Here is a 22,377-nt window from a genome sequence, read left to right as displayed (position 1 = left end):
AAACACATTTCAAAGACTTGCCTCTTAGCCACAGCATAACACATTTTGCGGGGTATGTTGTAAAAGTTAGCGTTTTGTATCAGGTTGTACCAAAAACATCAACATTTTGCAGAAGTTGCACTATTGCTCTGAATTCTTACAATGCCATAACCTTGTAAGATGTCTGAAAGAAGTTGCACTTTAAATAAGACCTACCTATTCACACAGCAGCCAAATCAGCTCTGAAATCACACTGTAACTACACTTCACTCTGTTGACTGTGTAATGATTTACTACAAAAGACCTTGCTGGTTAATTTGACGTGGTAAAATAACCAGCACCTGTTTGTCTGGAGCTCTGTGTGTCTGCTGGATTTTTTTTTCTTGTCATTTTTGTATTGACTCAAAAGGGTCCAAAGTCTGAATCAGGTGGGTGAAACTCAGGACTGCGTAGACCATATAGACTCAGAGTGATCCAGTTATCACCACCTTTAGGTCAGTACTCGTTTCAGGAGCATGTGATTCAAATGACTAGAATTCTGGTCATTTTAAGTCTTTAAGCTGTAAGCTTACATGGTAAGGTCATATTGTGGAATTGTGAGAGACATTGCCGTACTCCAACATTCTGCGCAACAGTGGTTCTGTGGTTTGGTATCGGTGATAGTACTGTTAATGTTTTCTCACTGAACTCCATATTCATCAAGGATTAAAGAAAGTGGACCCGTAGCCATCAGATGGTGAGTTGCTAATTTCTGAGAACTTTCCATGAAACTTTAAAAATGAACCTTTTGACTGTATATTCTGGTCAACACAGTTTAAATATCATTTGATAGTAAGCAAGAACTTAAGACATTTTCTGCAGTAGCCTATAAAGCAAATTTGTCATGCGCAGGAATTAACTCTTTGTCGAGCTGACTAGAAATGCCTTGGCGTTTAATTCTCTTCACTTTGGCAGCGCTGTATGTTATGAGATCCCACCTGGACATTTGCTTTCACATATTTTTGTGCTGGGTTAGATTTCTGTTGGAAGGGTAGCTTGTGGTACCAGGAGCAGGGGAGGAATGTCGGAGCTTTGTTTGATTTTCTAAATGTAGTGAATTATCTGTGACAGCCTGAAGCCTTTTGGAATGGCATGATGGGATAAATGAAGTCAGGATTAGTGATTTGTGCTCTTTGGGAGCAGCCTGTGTCTTACAGACATTGATTAACAAAGGTTTTTTTGAAGGATTATCTGTGCTAACTAGATAAAGATGGAAGGTAAATCTACAATTTTTCTTAAGTACAACAGCTCAGAGTGTTTGTGTTCAGGATGTCTACAGGCCAATTTGAAACTTTTTTTTTTTGCCCAAAATGATGAATAGGCTATGTAGATATACTGCAGATGTAATTGGCCTTTGAATGGTGCTTAAACCACTGTGCTCATTATGTACTGTGTTGTTTGTTTCAGAGGGTAATTTTAGTTTAATTTAATAGAGGCTCCTTTTACACCCATGCATGTAGTCTGTGTACTATTTTTGTAAAAGAGATGCTTTTAAAGAACTATAAAAGCAAACGTTGAAACTTGTGTTTTTTGTGAATCTGACAGTCTGTAAAAATGCAGCCTTTTAGGTTTAACACTTTCTACTCTTTTCTTCTTCTAAAAATGCCAGAAACATTGTGAATATACGCTTATTTATTGTTGTTTTACTTTTTGGCCTTTGTTAAGATTTCACATCTACCTATTTCAGGTTCTCTTCTCTACTCACTCATGAGCAGTGATAATACAGTTCAGTCTTGGTAGGGACAGTATGTTTAAAGTAATCGGAGGAGTACATACTGTTGAAATTCCGTTTATGTTGGCTGTTTGCATTTCTTCAGAATCCCTCAAATGAAAGATAATAAAGCACCTCCTAATGTTTGATGAAAGCTTTGGTTAAAAAATATCCTGGATCTAATTAAAATTCTTAACATTCCAGTCATAGTGCAGGTTATGCTCAAGGTCTTCATGGACTTAAAGACCTTAGTCTCAATAAACTTAAATAATCCACTTTTACACGACACAGCTGGGCATGCACCTCATGCTTATGTTTCCTTTGCCAGGATCACATTTTATATGGAAGAAAATATTATTGGCTGCAAGAAACCTAGTCTTAGATGGACTGTTCTTACATGCTGTGATAAATCACCCGCAGGTAAACACGTTTTACCAATTATTGATTCTTGTGTGTGACAACTTTGCTGGTCAGATTTGATTGTCCAAGGATCATAAAACCTCATAGGAACATGATGAGATCAGAATCACCTTTTGTGGTCTGGATTCTTAAAGTAGTCATGGAGAATGCCAAAGTGTTATAGATTAACCTTAAAACTCCATGTTTGAGTTCCTTGTTATTCTATAGTTAGCTGCTAAATGTTTTCTAAACATCAGAAACTAATGAAGAACTGATTATTTCATATACAGAAATGAGCCATGTTTTGTCTTGAGGTTTGAACTCTGGTGAAGTTTGAGGATTCACAAGAGACAAGACATTGAATCAACATATTTTATTAGTTCCTTTCTTGTGCATGTCCATATTCTTCTGAGTCAGTGCCACAAGGTTGTAGTTTGAACTTTTAGTTACAAATCTAGAGGTTATATCGCATTCTCCAGACACCATAGGGCTATTGTAGCCTTTTTCAGTCATGAACTGGGGACAGTGTCTGGACAAAAGGCTGGTGTGCTCTGAGTTGCCCTTTCAGACATCTAACAGAGGACCAGACATTGTTTGTGGGAGTTGAGTTCATATCAGCCAGAAGTCATCCAGGTAGGTCAGTAAGGAGGTGGAAGGAGCAAAGAGAAACATATGAAAAAAGTTGGCTTCGGAAAAGCTTTATTTAGTTTTTATTATGCTGTAGTAATTCAGACTGACTAACCGTGATGGGAGAAGGAAGCAGACGACATATGACAAAGGCCAACTTTATCGAACATGGAATCAAAGTTTTTCTAGCATTGTGAATCTCATAGGATCTATTTATGTTTGTGTGTACAGTATGTGTTCATTCTAATTTAGGTTCGAGTGTTGGCTTCTAGAGGTGTCTGAGTCAAAACTGTCATAGAAAGGTAAAGTCCTGCCTCTTCTGGGTGTCCCACATTAGAACTTGCATTGGAAAAAATATTTAAGTAAATAACCATCTTTTACACATGAAATGAGAGATGTCTGCTGACCCGCTTCACCCAAAACCAAATAGTACTTTACTATCTTTATGGGAAATTGTGCCTTTCTTGACTTCTTCTAAAATGATCTATTAAATTGACAAACATCATATGTTACTAATTCCAGACACAGGATGGCAAGCTTGTTTTTCTCCTGCCATTGACTGCTTTACATATTTTTTCTGAAGCGAGAGCACAGTGGAGGTAGCAAGGAATTTACCTTGCTATAGGCTGTTGTAGTGGATGTCATGAGGTAGTGTGGGATCATGGGACAACTTCTGCTAATGAATTTCTTATCTAATTAGACTTATGCAGACTTTATATCACTTTATTCTAGTCAGTGGCTGTGTCTTTAATAAAGGGCAGATGACACCATCAACACATTAAGTCCAAAATACGTTGCATAAGTCTTGTCATTTTTAACTTTTTAATGCAAAAGTGTTCCATATTCCAAATTTAATTGCAATTCTCTAGTATCTGGGTGAAGTCCAGTTTTGTCTTAAACATTGTATTTTTTCAAATAGGGCTTAGAGACCTGCAGATGCTAAACTCTGTAGATATTATCAACACAATTATGTCTTATCCCGTTGCAGATGTGCACTTGCTTATATATTTTTCGCACTTTACTACAAACTATTGGGAAGACACATATGCTTTAAAATCCCTCTCACTCTTACAAAAACAGAAGCTTTTACACAAGAACTAGAAACTATGCAAATGTCAGATTTTGGTGAGTTTGTTCATAAGTTCACTGCTGACCTGGTTAAACTGACAAAGCATTCACAATAATGGGCACAGTCAGTGCTTAAACCATACATGACGTCTCCGTTCAGTGTCCCCGTCAGCATGCTGCACACACAGGACATCTGTCAGCAGAAAAGACACATTCCTTACCCTCCTCACCACTACATCCTTCCCCTCTTGTCCCTCAGAGAGGCATGAGGCTATTTTTGAAGGATACTCGTGCATGCAGGATGACTGCAGCTCGACTGATTACAGCCTGGAGGAAGATGGTAAACAAAGGACACGATATGGCTCATGCTGATTGGAGTGCCCTGGTCAAAAATATTTGGAAAAGCACTATGACTTTCCTGCAGCAATAATGACAGAAGACTGCCTTTATTTGCCCACATATTTTCCTACGTACGCTGCTGTTTCATGTTATTATTGACATTATGAACATACTTAAGTGTTACAGAGCATTGTTCCTGCTCCTCCAATTTTGAGTAGAGGACACACTCCTTTTAGTCCTAGTAGCTTGTACACAGGGTTTCTCTACAAAATACACTACCATATCAGGACCATCTTAGGAACTTAGCCAGTCATCATGAAATTCCTCAGTCAGTACAGCCGTAACCCTGCCTTAAAATTGGTATTATGGAGTAATGAAATGGGGCCAGATTAGTGCTATCTGGGCTCTGGTTTTCTCTGCTGAGGATAAAGGCCATATAAGACGTAATGGTCTGTAAATGTACACATACCTCTGTGGTTGAGTCATGCAACCCCCTCTCACAGGTTGCATTCGAGTGGAGAACTGATAATCAGCTGCAGAACTTGGCTTTTGTGTGCTAATGTGCCAACTGCCAAGCACATTCTCACGCCTTTTCTTTCCACAGTGGACCTCTCTGCCTTGCACCTCTTACATCAGACATTTGTGGTCAGTTTAGGGAAAACCTTCTGCTTTCCTTCGTATGCTGTACCTGTCACTAATGAGTCATTTTGTATCATTTTAGTATCAGCTCTCATGTCTTGGTTTTCCTCCAGAGATGGACTAACACTAGCAGTTGGTGTTCAGTCCACTGTACTCAGTTCATGACACTTCCCTTTGACAGATGTTTTTCCAGGTGTCTACCCTTAGACAAATACAATATGGTTTGTTTCATGCCACTGGCTTGGACAGCAGCTTTTTGAAGTATTTTTATAGGCTTTGAGCCTTGTCTTTAGAACTTAGCCTACCTGCTGTTAACTTTTATAAACAGTGTTTTTTCTGTCACTGTCACATAATAAAGTGTTGTTTCTTTAAAGAAAACAACCATACAGTTAGCAGAGCCTTGTGCCTCTTTGATTTATTTATCTCACATTTTTCCTTTGTAGTTATTCTGTCCTTGGGAATTTCACATTTATCGTTCACACTAAATTATATTGAGGATTTCTGACAACTTTTAAAGGGAGAAATTTTTTGTTTACATGCTTTGTAATTAATGCTGACAAATATGAATAATACAGGTTATTTCTGCATAAGGCAAGATGAACTTTATGACACAGCACAGGGAATCACAAAGCAGGGTTGTGCAGTATATATCATTTGGTAATATGTATAAGGTAGGGATGTAACACTACAGAAAAATGTTGGTTCTATAGATTTTTAATACATTTTCTGTACAGTGAATGAGACCAATTTCATTAACAAAAAACTTAACCGATAACCGATCTTCATGAAACAATGCCGGCACACTGCTCTTGTTTTGTCGACTTGTCTCTCTGTATTGACATAACTGACAGGGAATTGGAAATGCTCCTAATTTGAAGACCTTAGAGAAGATGAAGGGTCTTCCAACTCTGGCTTTGTACCTATGACGCTGCTCTGAGTTGCCACACTGGCAATGTGGATAGTGCATGGACCACTTAGACACCTGCGTAGGATATCTAATATTGCACATGGGTTCTACTTGCAGCCAACCTGCTCCTACTGTGTGCGTTACATTTCAAGGTTTGTGTAGAAACTTTAGGCGAGTGTTCATGTTCTTCGCATAGGCTGCATGTATTCATTCGGTACACCTCCGTATTGTATTGAAGGCCCCGAGCTGAAATGGTTCGGTACGAACGAGTGCACGCTTACACACCTAGTGTAAGGTAAACATGTATAATTCCATAATATGTTCTTTGTTTATTTGCTGTGAGCTAACTACTAACTGAAGCTAACTAAAGAAATTTAATATAATACTCATAATTATTTTTTAATAGAATCATTGTGTTTTTGTTATTACAATGAACTTTATGTATCTACAGTGGGAGCAGTAGATGAGTGTGGGATGTTGCAAGCTGTCAGTAAATATTGGACATTTAACCTTTTAATCAAAAATTTGTACTACAGTTCTTGATAATAGAAAGAAAAATTTTATATTTTTTCCACCCAACTGTTTCATTTGTGCATTGAAAAAAACGGTAATAAATGGTAATAAATTGGAAGCATCTCTTATTTACATGTTACAGAAGTGGAAAAGTTGGTATATCAATAAATGGTAATAAGTGCAACAGGTTTAGTTAATTGCTTGTGCCTGCTTAAGTAAGACTACACTGTTTTTACAGAAGTAGTGGATGGAAAATAGCAATGAAACCCGACCATGTATGAAGGGCCGCAGTCAGCAATGTTGGAATAAAGATTTGACAAATTGTGGAGGAGTTTGAAGCATTATATGATCCAGACATGGGGTGCTAAAGCTGTCAGCCAGCTTCAGGTTTTGGACAAAATACCTCTCATGACTGTCAGCTCCTTTGTCAACAACTTTACACAATGATGAAAATGAAAATCCAGCCACAATATTTACATAACAGTAATGAATTAAAACAAGCATAAATTAGCATTTTCCTTTAGCAATTTTTTAAGAATTTGGTAAAAATGTGCAATATGTTTGGATGGAAACAGGCTTTATGAATAACTTTTTATTTGCCGTGCATATAGATCAGCGTAATGAGAAATAGACCTTTGCTATATCCTGGTGTGTATTATTATCTGGATATAATTTTGATTGTATCACACAACAGTACTCTGGAGGGTCAAATTAGAAGAGCATGCGCAGTGGAAGGTTTTAAAACAAGCAGGTAATATCAGGAGTTTTCTTATCAGAGGTGGCTAAGTGCTGAAACTTTAAGTAGCACCAAGGTGAGGTTGAATGAGGTTGTTTAATGTCTCTGAACACAGTGGTGGGACCTGCAGGAGACCTCTCCTTGACACAACAAAGTCAATTTGTCTATGATAGTTTAGTCTTCTTGTAACATTGCACGTTTAATACTATCATTTCCTACTCCTGTGTTTATATTTTAGGTTGAAGAGGGCAGCAAGGCAGCAGCTGTAAGTCTCCAGGTGGGAGACGAGCTTGTCAACATCAATGAAATTCCCCTGAGTGGCTACAGACAGGAGGCGATCTGCCTGGTGAAAGGCTCCCATAAGACCCTCAGTCTGGTTGTAAAAAGGTAGGTAACCAATCCCTGTTGCCCTTTCATGCCCTCTCCCTCTCCGGCTGTTACATGTGCACAACCCCCCCCCCTCCTCTCCAGCCTAACTGGTCACCATGGTAACATCTCTAACAAACCAAGGTGACGGAGAGAAGCTGAGGTGGAGGATTTTAGCAGCACTTGATGCTATTTATCTGACCGTGTAGACCGTCACCAGAGTGCACTGTCTGGGATTTCTAGCTGTCACTGTTGACTTCTTGGTAGCTGGACGGTCCTGTTTTGCTAGGTTGAGCTGAAGTCGACAGGAGTTTGTGGTTTGTAACAGTTCTTTTCATGGTGACAAACTCAAAAGGAGGAAGCGGGGTTTGCAGATGACATCATTTACCCTGTTAGATCCCACCCAGGCAGGTGTGGGATGGTGGAGTGAAGGGAAGTTGTGACGTAAATGTTCCAATTAGGTGCTGTGATCTTTTTTTCCCTCGTCAGTTGGTTTCACACCCTCTGTGATAAGGCATTTGGAATTTGCCAGTTTGCATTGTATTTTTTCTAGTAGCAAGATGAACAGCAAGCTCACAATAAGTGATTACACTGACTCTTTGTGTCAAAAGCCCCTGTGACTTATCAGCTTATTGTTTAGTATTCATATCTTGTAAACTAATGAATCATTTGTAAACAGAAACCTTCCTACAAATAGGCTTGTTGTACATGAAACACTGGCCCCATTGTCTTTCTCTGCCGTCTGCATTTCTTTCTGTATTGTATCATATCATAACGTAATCCCTGAACAAATCCTGCCGTACAAGGAAGTCCACTCACCATTTATCTCTCAACAAGGACAGAGGCTGTGAGGCTCACACATTGTGCTTCATTCTAAATAGGCATGAGAAAACAAGGATGCCTTACTGTCTGTAACAAATATGTCTATTTGATTACCTTTTGAAATAAAATGTAAGAATGCAGATAAACTTCCCTAAAAAAGCTGGAGGCAAAGATAAAGGATCTGGGTATTGTCATTTGAGTACGCTTCTACATAAAGAAAAACGGCTCCTTACAAGGACAAGTCATTGTTCATATTGTGTTTTAGACAGACTTCTTGTCTCTTGGGACTCTTAGTTCCTGCTAGTCTGTGAAGAATTCACTTTGTTCTGACTGTCTCAAATAGCATCTGCAGTCAGTCATTTTCCAAGGCCACAATAACAAGTTTGAGTCTGATTTAGGATACTGCTCTAGATCATTACAGAGCCTGCAATCTTCACCTCCAGGCCCAAGTTTTTCTCTTTCCTGCTGCAGACTCCTGTGCAGAAAAAAAAAGTCACAGTTTAGGAACTATGTGTGTCTACATAGAGCCTTTATGTTTGTCCATAGCTTATTCTGTGTCTGTGCATGTAGGTGTCAACCTTGACACACATTTCTTTTTATCTTAGGGATCATGTTGGATAACTGAATGAGGATCAGGAAGCTGTCACAACCTGCTCCTGTCTACAGGTGCGGTCTCTTTACAGACAGCAAAAGGGAGGAGCTTGATTTACAGAGTCATGTATTTTGCATGCAGTGACTAATGCGAGATTGTTTGGCGTAGTGTCATTTGGGAGAGTAGAGAGAGAGAGAGAGACTAGAAGGGGAGAGGCCTGTCACACGTCACATAGAGGACTGATGGGTGTGGTTTTGTGTGGGAAAGCATCTTGCTATGTTTTTTTTGTACATGCCTCAACAAATACTGAAGATTTCTGCATCTGACTTGCAGAAGATGAGGTACGAATCTTGTTGGATAGTCTCATGTTTTAACCATCATTTTATTTAGAAATAATAAAAAAACAAAAACAAACTGGGAGCTTCTGCTGAATTCTACATTTTGCAGTACACACATTTGTTTAAAAGTTTGAAACACTACCAAATACTATTACTGGCTCACACCAGCAGATTACATTGGTGTGTATCACATCTTGCTGTTGTTATGGTTTGCTAAATTCAGGGATTACGCAGTCCCTTATGAATCCAAGCTTCTAAATTTTTGGCCTTAACATGTTTCATGAGTTTGACAGGCCTTAAATTTGATTAGATTATGACGTTATTGTTTCTTTTATGAAGCTACATTAACCCCAGTGCCTTTAAGTGTAGAAAGGGCAAGATGTCTTACATTACATGATTTGGATTGGCAGATTTGCTTAATAGTAATATCATTTCAGAAGTTAAGGGCCTATTTGAACTGATGATCAACAAAAGTTTAAAACAAAACAGATCAGCAGTTGGGTGTGAAGTGGATCTTAATTTAGTTTCAAGATCTTAAGTCTTAACTTAAAGCTTGTTGAAACCTGCAGGAACCTGTAAATAACAGTCCAAATGTTGTAGAAGTCACCAGCCCTATCACCTTTACTGTCTTTTTTCCATTATTAGTTAAGATTAGGAGTAATACCTTTGCAGATTACAAGACTGTATTCAGTACTGGGACCCCTGCAGTCTATTTTGTTCCCCTCTGCTCCATTAAAGCACTTCATGCAACCAAGTGCAATGTCACTTGTCAAACTTTACAACAACTAATTTCAAGTTAGTTGTGGTATTTGGTTTCCCCCTTCTGGCACTGATATAGAAGTGCCACAGTCACTTACATGAAATGTGGATAATACATATTTTGCGCTGTGGGATTCAGAGAGAAGTTGTCTACTGTATCAGAGGACCTCTGTTTACCTGTTTAGTTGCAAGATCCCAAAAGCTTATAAAGGTACAGTTTCAGTTGCCAACATACACGTAGGTGGCTGTTTCAGTTGAGTCACCTGTGCATAGCAGTGTGCTGCACAATCCAATTATATCTGGAAAAGCCTATTGGCGTCAGTGTAACCATTCAGCAGAGGTTGTAGTAGGGTTGTCTCTAATTTATGGGTCTTTGTTTTTCTAAGTAAGCCTATGTAGTATGATTGGAATGCTGCTCACTGAATTCTTCCCTTAAGTAGATTTCTTAAAATTGTTTGTTCTCAAGAAAGGAAATCATAGTTTAGAGGTTTGTGTGTAGCTTTGTCTTAACTGCACCCCTTGCTTTTTTTGGTTTGTTCCACTGCCAAGGTGAGTTGACAACAACTCGTTAAAGTGGATTTTACAGGAACAACGTTTCAAATAAATCCAAGGCCTTGGAATATCTCTTGCTTTGAAATAACATATTTTTTGGAACTTGACATGAAGGAATGTTAGTTTTTGATGAAACTTTCATGAGGTATGTATGAATCTAGAAACAGTCAGTGGATCTGACTAAAGTATCGTTTGTTCTGAGGTCGTTACTTTACACTTTCACTATATCCACTGCTGCTTGTCTCCTTATCTTTTCTAACATGAGAAATATTTTCTCATCACATACAAGGCATTACAATTTATGGGGAAGCTAACCCGTAGGGAACTATAATCCAAGTGTTTCATTTCAGTTTTGGCACTGGTTCAGAGAGCCAATTTCATTAACTATTATTATATTACACTTTTATGAATAGCTCATAGTGCAGTACAAATCCCTACAGTTTATCCTTACACTATTATTTTGTTGTTTGCGTTCTTTTGGGTTCCTCACAGCTCTGATAAATAACAGAGGATGTAAAGGACCATATTATAGTGATGTAGCTCAGACTCTCCATCTCAGACAAAGGCTTTCCAGGTGTTTCTGGGCTGTAGGTCAACACAGGCAGTCAGTGGCTTGACAGCTGGAATGCCACTCAGCCCAGGAATGCGCTGGTCATTACACACTGCTCATGGTTCACCTCTTTCACCTGAAACATGACTGGACTGATTGTAGGGTCTGCTGAAGAAAGCCTTTGTGAGACCTTCATGGACTGGTGGATTGTACCCACTCACCTGCAACTACAGGCTGGGTGCATAGACCTCAGCATTTTTCTGCCCAGTAGCTTTGTATGTGATGCTGCTCTAGTGTGATAAAGAAATCATACAATTGATATCCTCCGAAGGTCTGTTTGAAAAATTCCTCATTTGTGTTTAGTACAGGTGGGGTATAAAACCAAGCTGTAAACATGTGACTTTTACTCACACTGATTTATTTAAAATCTGAATTTCGGCATAATGGTAACAAAACCAACAGAAATGGGAAGAGTTTGTAATATTTGACCAAGAAAATAATGTGTTTAACATACCTTTCAGTGAAATTCTTGTCTGGGTTGTATGGCTGATTGGTTTCCTCACAATAGATCACTGTGAATTGTATTGCCTCCTATCAGCTTTAGGTTGCAACCATTCTTTGCTAATCTTCTTGCCCGTCACCAGACCTCTTACTGTTATGCCAGGAAGCAAGTTTTAATAAGAAAAACCTGTGGGTCAGTCAAGGAAAACGAATTCCCTGTTTATGCCAATTAGCATAGTCACAATATAAAAGCAGCAGGTGAGAGAAGTATTAACTATTAACATTTTTAACAAGCAGTTGCATAGTTACAGTGGCAAAAACACATCTGTTCTGGTTACTTTGATCCCCAAACCAAATCAGATAAAGACTTTGCTTTATGTGCTGTAAAGTGTTTTCCATAGCGTTGTTATTTGGTGCAGTGTAAAGTTATAACTTTACATATCAGAGCTCATTACATGGTTTTATTCAAACCAAACAGCTGTTGGCACTCTGACATTGCTTATTATTTCCTACACAAAACCAGATCCCATCAAATGTGATGACTTGTATAATAGCATTAAAGTGCAGAAGACAGCATCATAAAATTTTATCACTCTGTGTTTAATGCTGAGGACTGAAGGAATAGGAGAGAAGAAACCAGTCTGTAAAGTAAAATCACAAGCAGGAGACCGTTAACAAATATTTGAAAATGATATACATTTGCAATAAAAGTCTTGTCAACTATCAGGATAACTCAAAAATAAAATGTTGTTAAGATGCTTTTAAGCTGACTGCCAAATTAATTAAATGTACCCATACTAAATGCAATGTACATGTTGCATTTGAGTGAAAGTTTGTATAAAATGATTGCATGGAAGTCAGACTGTGGTTCATTGTGTGTTATTTAAATCCCATTTGACTAAACTTTTTAAACTAAAATTGTATGCATTTGGTGGTGTGTTCTTTATACTCTGACAGTTTCCATAAAAATAGATTAGAAAAAATTGCCATGATTGCTAGATTGTCAGTACACAGCCCTATACTACATAGAACTGTAATTACAAACAACTTGCTGTCATATAAAAATGTTACATGTTCAAAAAAATCTGAATTTGAATACTAAGTTATATTTTCTGTGCATTCCTGATATTTCTGATTGTCCGGTTGTAATGCTCATTATCAGGGTTTTCAGGAAATAGGGTGGCTTTGCACCCTACAGATCAACCTGTTGCCATAGTAATGGAAGAAATGCATGTCTGCCTCACAACAGGGGAGACGGGAAGGGAAGAGTCCGGCATTTCATCCCATGATTAGCATATTAGCTCTTAGAGCCAATGAGACGAGGCAAGGTACGGGAACTCTCCAAGGGGACTGGCTGTGACAATAGCCCTCCTCCCTCTCTGTACACTCTTCCACCCCCTTTCAGGGGCAAAACCTCAGTAATCCCGAAGGAAATCTCCCCACAGTTAAAACTAATTCCAGCTGGAGAACTTTTAGAAAAGGCCATAATGTGTGGAATATTATGTTTGACTTGTAAGAGGTAGACTGTTGTTTTAGGGCAGTGTGATGCTGGATGCTCAGACTTCAGCGGCCTGCATGTCTTTTTATTTTGGCCCGTCTTTGAAGTGTCTGTGGAATGTGGTGCCTGACCAGCACACGGCAACAATCGGCCTCATTTTGTTGTCCAAGCTGAGTTCCAGTCTAGTTGTATTCTGGCTCTTCTGGATAACTCTTTTCAACCTTAAATCTGTTTTAACTTCTTCATCCAGATGTTTGGTGAGTCACAAAAACTTTGTTTTTATGTTTTATTGACTTCACAACTTGAATCTCCTGTATTTGAGAGCTCTCCCACCTCCTGCTTTCATCTGGTATGAGTAGATTAATGATTGGGGGTTTAACATATTGGGGCTTCCTTTTATGACCCTAATACCTTGAATATGTTGTTTTTGTCTTATCATTCAGTATGAGGTCAGACATCATTTAGGTTAAGCCATGATCAGACTAGCATTTCAAAACCAACCTTAAATTAATCTTTCAGGAAAGGGTTATAGTTAACATAAAATGAAGAGCAAATTTTCGTCTAAAATATTAGTAATTAACAGACCACTAGTTTGTCCAGAAGTGTTTGGTATCCATATGTGATCATTTGGACTGGCTGGTACTAGACACACTGAAAGTGAGATGTGGCTCTAAAATGATCACTTAGAGAACGGTCTTCTCCCCCTGCCCCCATCCCAGCCAACTGACTCACTCTCCTAGCATATCTGTGCTGGCCCAGCTGTAGCCCTGACGATAGGCCTAATAAAACCAGGTTAATTTGCATACCAATAGCAGGCGCCATGTGTGGCTAGCTCCTAGTGCCCCAGAAACACGGACTCAGAGGAGACAAGGAAGACTGGGCTTCATGTTGGCTTTTCTTTGTCCTCTAAATAGGCCTTAACTCTAATCCACAATTAATTTTGTAGAATTGTCCCACTTTATTTAGCTTAACCAATTCTCTGACTCAGCGTGGAAAGTGTCTATCTGTTATATTAGCTCAAGATGCAGATAGTTAACTCATGTAATTTATTTTAACCATGAATTCAATTTAGGGGAAAAGTCCTTTTAAAGGAAGCTGTTGTGTGGATCTCTTGTCATCAGATCATTGAAGGCCTTCAGACAAGGTGACTGAGGGGGCAGGACCTCTTGACCTCATGGCTTTGTAGAACTGTCTTATGTCCAATGAGAAAAAAGAGCAAAAAAGCTTTGTCTAAACTTTCTGACCGTTATAATGTTGAACTCAAATGTTGTAGCTACCTCATTATTGGTTTGGTTATAGAGTAAAATGATGAAACGCTGACAGACATTTAAACCAAAATCTTTTTTTATTTGCTTTCCAGAACATGGTGCACAGGTGTTCAGTTGTTACAGACAAGTTGTATGAATAGATGTATGTCAGCATCTTAGCACATTAAGACAAAGAAGAGTAATACTAAAGAGAGATAAAATAAAATAGAAAATAAACAAAAACCAAAAATAATATCCAGTCACTGCCAGTTAGCTTTCGAATACTGGTATTAGCCTGTCATAACAGCGATGCATGGAGCTAAATTGGTAAATTGGGATAATGTCAAATGTTCATAAAGCCTGAAACATGGGCCCCCACACCTTCTGGAACTTTCTGTTTGAATGCCGAAGTGAATACCTGACTTTTTCAAGCTTCAGGCAGGACATGATATCTATCAAAATGCTTCAAACATTTTTAAAAAATTTTAAGTCTTTTAAAACGTATTGCTGTCAGGTTATTGTTTTCTTTTTGTACAGTCACCTGGCTTGTATGTAATAATATCAGGACTTCACAATGTATCGTTTCAACATCATACCCAATAACTACATCACAGTGACAAACAATAGCAAGCAGGACAAATGAACTCACAACATAACCTGAAAATGAGTATGGAACAGGACAGGAAGATCTGATTACAAAACGAACTGCAGCGTTACACGAATGGAATTATTTTAGTTATAGAAAGGATGATGTTTAATGAAAACAGACACTTAACTAACCGTACCTTCATGATGAGTCACGATGAGTGGATACAATGACCTAATTCTGCTCCAAAAACACTCAAGTGTAGTTACAGTATTCACCTGCTTTGGTGTTTGCAGATTGTAAAGCATTAAAATGCAAGAAAGCTCATAATAGTCTTTTCAAGTCATCAAGTCTCAGTTTTGATATAGTAGAATATATTGCAGAATTAAATTGCTGTGTCAATTCATCCAAAATTGTGAAATATAGCCTCATTTTAAACATAAGCATTCATTTGGCAAATACAGGTAGGAAAACGATGCAAGTGTTTCTTATAAAAAATCTAGACACACAAAACTGTTTGACGTGTTCTGTATGTGTCAGCTGTACCTATACATGTCAAGTTGTGATGTCCTGAACTGCATCGAGGATAGAGAAGCTGTCTGGTGGTGGGAGGCAGACGACAGCTTGGGCTGAGGGGTGAGGTGGCTGATCTGATTGTGTAAGAGATTCTCTATTCTCTTAAGCCCCCTGCCCCATGTTTCCTTTGTGTTCCCCTCGGGACCATATGGCATAGGTCTGAGCACCACCAGCTCACCTCAGACTCCACTATATTCTATTTAGATCATAAGCTTATGAATGATGAGCAAGACTCTGTCTCAAAGCTTGTATTATGCTCTGTTGTCTATGACGTAGGCCCATGTTTTCTTTTTTTATGTTCTATTCCTCAGTTTCCATGAAACAAAGTGTTGTGACCAGGAGAGGGGGCTATAACCCTATGGATCAGCACTGAACACTACCTGTTAATGTCTGGATTGAGAGCAGTTTGTAACAATTCAGTTGGGTCACAGTAGATTAACTGCACATTTGTCCTGCTGGTTTCCTTCACAAAATTCCATGTAGCATTTGGACTGTAAGACTCTATTACTGGTGAGCTCTTAGTTTGTGTGTTCCTCCCCTGCTGCCCAGGAAAATGAAAATGGTGGATATTGTAGCTCACAAAATGCCCTCAGAGAATGACGTGCATGTGGCGAGAAGCTTTCTTACGAAGATTTTGCGAAGTTCAATGAGGTACGGCTATATGACTTCATTGTAATCAGTAGTACCAATCCCCCTTTTTCCTTTCCTCCTCACATCTCTTAGAATCATATTAATCATTCATCTTGTTATATCATCTTCATAGTTTTTGTCCCTCTGCTGTGCTGTAGTTCCTGCTCTCATTGGCATGTCTCTTTGGATTGTCTTGTGGTTCATGTCATTAGATGAGTGACATCCATTGCATTTCCACAGCATGCATTACATTGTCTGCCTATGACCTTCTGTAGATGCACAGCTTTTATGATTTTCTGTACTAAGAAAATAAATGATATTGCGATGTATTGCATTTTTACCATGTGCTCATGTATTCTGTTCAACTTTTCTTGACATGCATCTCAGAAAGAACCGTTTTAAAGGGTATGTTGACAGTTGTACAAAGTTTGTGATTCAGCAATACTCCTCAGAAATATAAAATGGTGCAAATCACCTCAATTTATTGCTGTACTTGTGGTAAGACAGTTTTTTTTAACTATTTGAGGCACTGATCTAGTACATTTCATCTGCACAGACTTATATGTGGAAGCACATACTGTTTTCCATAAGAGGTTGGTCTCTAATCCAGTCTGTGTTTTTTTGCCCTCTCTGCAGACGGAACGAACCCATAAGCAGGCCTCACTCCTGGCACTCAACCAAGTTCAACGATAGCCAATCGGAGACTGCCAAAACACAGTCCCCACCCACACCAGTCTGGCACACCAGATATGATGCAAGGTAACTCTAGGATCATGAAGTTTGCATCTTGACTTTCAATGTTATATAGCAATCCCTTTTTAAATGAATAGGACATGATTGTGCTTTAAGGAGTTAATCCCATTCTTTCTGCAAGTATAGCTTGGAAGGTACACAGAATGTCTAATATTTTTTTGTCTTGTGATTCTAAATATTTAGAAGATAAGACAACGATTCATTTGAAGGTTAATTTTGCAGTCAGGATTGTAATTTTTACTCTGTATAAACATGCATTAGCCATAAGTGCATTTATGTGTCATTATGCTGTGTTCACCAGAGTTAAATTGTTCTCCAGTTCATATCATTAGAGAGCTTGTTATTAATTAGATCACAGTTATTACTGTTAAAGGGCTGCAATTCATCACTTGATCAAAAAAAATACTCTTCAAGAAGAAAAGGCTACTGTTCATTTATGTATTTTTACACTTTCCATTGTTTTCACCCATAGCTCATCCTCAGCTGATCTCTCCACTGGCTGGGAGCAGACAAACCTGCGCAGAGTGTCTGACCAGTTCAGCTCTCATGGCAGTATGGACAGTCTAGAGCATGTGTCACACCCTTACCCTGCTGGTCACCTGTCGCCTGCCAAGTCTAACAACAGTATGGAGCACCTTGGAGGAGGGAAAAGAGACTCGGCATACAGCTCCTTCTCCACCAGTTCTGGCACACCTGACTATACACTCTCAAAGAGCAATGCTGCTTCAACAGAGAATGTGCTGTATAAAGTCAATCAATGGGACGCAGGAGGAAAGCACAGCAACAACAGAAACAGCCAGAATCTGATGGAGGGAGTGAGACAAGATGAGAGAGTGGCATACTTTCAGATGCCAGGCTGCGATCAGACTGAAGACCAGGCTGGATCCCGTCACTCCACTTCCAGTAGATCCAGCTATGGACCAGTTTGGCATGTCCCTGAAAAAAAGAAAACTGCCTCCCCCTCCCCACCGCCCCCAGCTCCACCTGCACGCAGCGATAGCTTCGCTGCCACAAAGGTACATGAAAGAGGCCTCATAATAGCTCACCCCGAAGGACCTGATCCACATGGAAAGACCTCAACTGAAAACCGCCGCAGCTACAATCTATCCCCGAAAAACGACGACAGTTTCTACAGTTCTTCTGATAAATGTGTCCACAACCAGTTCAGTTCTAACAAGCAGCACTCCCTGTCCAGCAGCGATGTTCGGCAAGGTCAGACTCACCATCAGAGACACAGTGACAAAAGCACTTTCTATTCACAGCCTTGGACAACATCTGTACCAAAGCCACAGAATGTAGGTGGCTACTATTCTAGCATGCAGGAACTGCCCACTAATGGTTCTGCTCAACACTTTGGTCAGAACCATAGAAGAAACTTGAGCACCTCCCTGTCTATAACTGCAACCGATCAAAACACTGACAGCGGACACAGCCGATATTACTGTGTCACAACGTGTCAGCCCGGACAGCAGCCATTTTCTTCAAGCAAACCAGATGACAGGAAAAGTGATGTGGGACAGACTGGTACAGAGCGTAACTCTCTGAGTCCACAGACGGTCAGCAAAGTAAAGTATAATCTGGCCCAGCAACAGCACTCCTCACAAAGTAAAGACAGTAATGGATACAGTAAGCACCAAGTTACCACTGTAGTAGAAACCTGTGTACCTAAACATGACGACAGAGGAAACCAGGGAGGGCACAACACACAAAGCGCAGAGTACATGACTTATCTTCCTGGTAGACAGTCAGAACAGCGGCGGTCTTTCCCACTGCAGCACAGGGAATCGTCCCAAGACCCAAGACATCAAGTAAACAGTAAGATCTGCCCACAGGCAACCCCAATTCTTCATTCTCTGTCCATAGATGCCGCTGACACAAACTCTGAAGAGTCCCTTGAGAACAAGCAGGTGAGGCGCACTGAGCGCTTTGCCACTACATTAAGGAATGAAATTCAGATGAGAAGAGCCAAGTTGCAGAAAAGTAAAAGTGCAGCTGCCCTCCCTGATACAGAAGGTGAGAATGAAGATGATCACAATGTGTGGAAATCCACCGAATGCACAACCCCGACCTCCGCTGATGGCTCCTTCAGCACCACCTACAAGGATCATTTGAAGGAAGCACAAGCCAGGGTGCTAAAGGCTACCTCTTTCAGGAGAAAAGACCTGGAGCCTGTCTTACATGAGCATCATTCTGCAGAGACTTCTTCTAACTATACATCCATAACAATGGTACGTAAAGACCCTCTGCCAACTGTCTCAGAGTCTGTAAGGAGTAAGTCGGGTCCAACCACCAGTCAGGTTACTCGCATAGGCAGCCGAAAACGGTTCTCTACAGAAAAAAAGGTCAAATCTTTCTCCGAGCCTGACAAAATTCATGAAGTTGGCATGAAAGAGGATATTGCTCACAGTGAAAATTTAGGCTCCTCACTAGACCAGCAGATGCCCTCTGAAAGTGGCAAACCAGCGTTCCCCTGTTACAGTCCCCCCCAAAATGACACCAAGAACCCCTCCGAAAACAAGGGCCAGGGTCTGGCATTTACAAGGGAAAATGAAGATACATTGACGGACATCAAGAGTAGACCCGCTCCACCTACAGAGTATCCTGAGAAGGTCCAAGGAGGCTCTACCTCTGCACATAAGCAGTCTCTCCTTGAGCATCAGAGGCTAGGCACCTTCGCTGAGTATGAGGCCAGGTGGAATATACAAAAGAAAGCTCCAGAAACTAAAGCCTCAGGGCGATACAGGTCAGCTGATAACATCCTGGATCCAGGAACAGATGAAAGAACAAAAACCACCTGTTACCACGAGAGATCTCGGTCCTCTCCTTCTGCCGACATTTATGCACAGGTAAGACACAGAGTTCTTCGTGCTTTGACTTTATTTAATTGTTGTATTTTAATGATCAAAATAAGATGTGTCACTCACTACATGCAAAATAATGTCCCACTGTTATTGCAAGTATAATAATATCCTGAATTTGATGTGGGTCAGGGAAACAGCTTTTTTACTGATGGGAAATGTTATGCAGACATCATAAAGGCTGCACGAGAATTCTATAAGCTTGCATGGCTAGAACAGAGATGCATTACTAGTTGGGCTTCAGAAAGCCCAAATTTCTGAAACACCAACTTTGAAATATTTTGTAATAAATTTAACAAACTGTGTAGTCTGTGGAACACAGCTGAGAATGGTGTAGTATGCTGAATGGCTTGAGAATGGGGAATATTAGTGGAATATCCATTTTTTATTAACTATTTAAATATCTTAATAGGAATATTGTCTTGGAATAGGAGCTAAAATTGGAATTTTTGGCGCATGCAGAGGTAGTCACTGTAACATGCTTTGAGTTGCTTTGGCTCTGCAGAGATATCAAGCCCTGGGGGCGTCTCATTAAGAAAAGTACACTCAGTCAAATGAAAGGAACAAAGGAAGGAGCCAAGTCAAATATTAATCCATGGTTGTTCATAACGACACACCCTCAGCATAAGGAAGAGAAAGGGGCAACAACACGCAGAAATGTCTTTTTTCATTTGTGAAAATCCAGCAGCATGAGTTTGTCACAATAATTATCTAAAGACAAGTTGGTACCTCCATGGTCAGGTGGGCACTGGAGGTTGTTTTTTACTTTAGTGTAACAGAATTATGTTTATTTTGCCTTATTTGTAGAAGTTTCCTGTTCCAGCAAGAAAGTCTGAGACAGAATATTCCCAGACGGAGAGCAGTAAACCTGCTGAACAGCTCAGTGCTGCCACAGGGTGAGTACATCTTTTTTGGTTTAGCTCTTAGAATCATCAGTGGCGGTAGAACTACTTGTCTCCATCATTTAGGATATTTAAAATCTATTTTATTTTATATATACAGTACAGTGGTTTTTGCAATTGATATGTGACTATGTAAAGTTATTTTATTTTCCCCCAATCTCTTATCTTTCCATTGGAATATTTCATGTGATATCTTATTGTGTTTATGTGAAAGAGTAGTGAAAAATTGTAGATGAACAGTGAAGTCTTTATAATATGACCAGGCATACCAGTGGCGCTGCCTTGGTGCAGCTGGGACAACTTAAGACGTCTCTCTGGCTGCGCTTTGTGTTGTTCGTGGAGGCTTACTGGTGTAGGCGAGGCATCTGACTATCTGTGACAGAGAGGAAGTGTTTTGACCACAATTGCAATGGGGACTCCAGTTCAGGGGCCAGCCTGAAGGCATGACATTATCAATAGTACAATCTGCTTCTTTGCATAATTAGAAAAGAAAGAAAAATTATGGAAAATTCCTCAAATAAGTAGAGACAGACTGTGTGAGGGTCAAACTGAAGCATCTTTCTAGTACAATTTTTCAGTGTGTAGAAAAAAAAAGAAAATATGCTCTACATAACCTACATCATGATATGAAACTGTGTATAAAGTGTTATTGCGCAAAATGGAATACACTTGCCTCCTTGGTGACTGTTTAGTGGGCAAGGTAGAAATGTTTACAGGTAATAGTCAGTTATTTCATGTGATGCTTTGATGATCCTGCATGAAGTTGACTTATCCATTGTTCTGTTTTGTTCCTACCTTTATTTAAACCTGCATAATGTAGTGCATCCATTCAAACATATTATTATTATTATTTATTTTATTTTTTGTAGTTAAAGGAGATGCATTTTTATGTTTTGTGAGAAGGGGCGTATGTTGTAATATGCATACTATATCAACAATATTTTTACCTCCTCCAAGGAGGTTATGTTTTTGCCGGTGTTGGTCTGTCTGTCCGTCTGTCCATGTCCAAGATAACTCAAAAAGTTAGGGACAAATTTGGATGAAAATTTCAGGAAATGTTGATACTGGCACAAGGAACAAATGATTAAATTTTGGTGGTGATCGGGGGGGGGGGGGGGGGCACTGATCTGCCTTGGCGGAGGTCTGCACTCTCCAAGTGCTTTTCTAGTTGTTAATGTTCCTTCTCTAAAGTCTTTTTTTAAATTGTGGACTTCCATTGTTTTTGTGAATCCTTCATTCCTAAAGTAGCCACTGATGATGACTTCATAGTTTGTAACCAGTTATTCAGGAGTCTTTATGCATTATCTAAACTCCCACAGGTGAAACTCACTGAAGGGTGTAGAGTATCTTCTTGTGTTGAGTAACCTCATTGTATTAGCCACCACATATGACACTCAATATTTGCATAACAACAGCATCGAGGATGTGATTGTCATTGAAAACTCAGAGAGATGAGCTAAGTGAGGAATGCTCCACCCAGATAGTGTTATTGATACGGCAACAAGTGGCTTCTGTCACACAGATCCAGCACATAGTCAGCACGCTCACTGTTACCTCTGTTTTAAGGAAATGACAGCAGTAAAACGTCACTTTGGGTGAGTTATAATTTCATTGAATTTATTGACAGGATTGTATAAATCCTTTAATCGAACCATAGCTATCTACAGTATTGGAGCTAATTTTGTCATAGCTGCTAAAATGACATTCCAAATGTAGTAACTTTTATTCATCAGGAAGAATGTAGTGTCAGGAACGCCTAAGAAGAGCTTTATCACATAGACATGCAGTGGATAGCTGTGTTACTCAGGCCAAAGGATGTGTTTTTTCACAGTTTCAAAATAATATCCAGACAGTGTCACAGCTTGAATATGATAGTAACAGAGCTCGTAC

At 39.5% G+C, this 22,377-nt stretch overlaps 1 protein-coding gene across 10 annotated transcripts in view; it reads left to right on the top strand.

The window, feature by feature from the left end:
• Window positions 1-22,377, top strand: part of shroom2a (shroom family member 2a) — a 32,921-nt gene that overhangs the window by 2,325 nt on the left and 8,219 nt on the right. Inside the window, exons 3-8 of one of the 10 annotated variants that reach the window (XM_030131962.1) lie at window positions 7,196-7,344; window positions 15,894-15,995; window positions 16,362-16,379; window positions 16,611-16,733; window positions 17,200-19,573; window positions 20,393-20,481. In XM_030131962.1, the coding sequence (XP_029987822.1) occupies window positions 7,196-7,344; window positions 15,894-15,995; window positions 16,362-16,379; window positions 16,611-16,733; window positions 17,200-19,573; window positions 20,393-20,481 (2,855 nt within the window). The other 9 variants (XM_030131966.1, XM_030131967.1, XM_030131969.1 and 6 more) reach the window with 9 other exon arrangements.

Source organism: Sphaeramia orbicularis, chromosome 4 (assembly GCF_902148855.1).
Source record: "Sphaeramia orbicularis chromosome 4, fSphaOr1.1, whole genome shotgun sequence".
NCBI classification, from domain to species: domain Eukaryota; kingdom Metazoa; phylum Chordata; class Actinopteri; order Kurtiformes; family Apogonidae; genus Sphaeramia; species Sphaeramia orbicularis.
The sequence above is the reverse complement of the archived record's forward strand: the minus strand, read 5'-3'. Positions and strand labels throughout refer to the sequence as shown.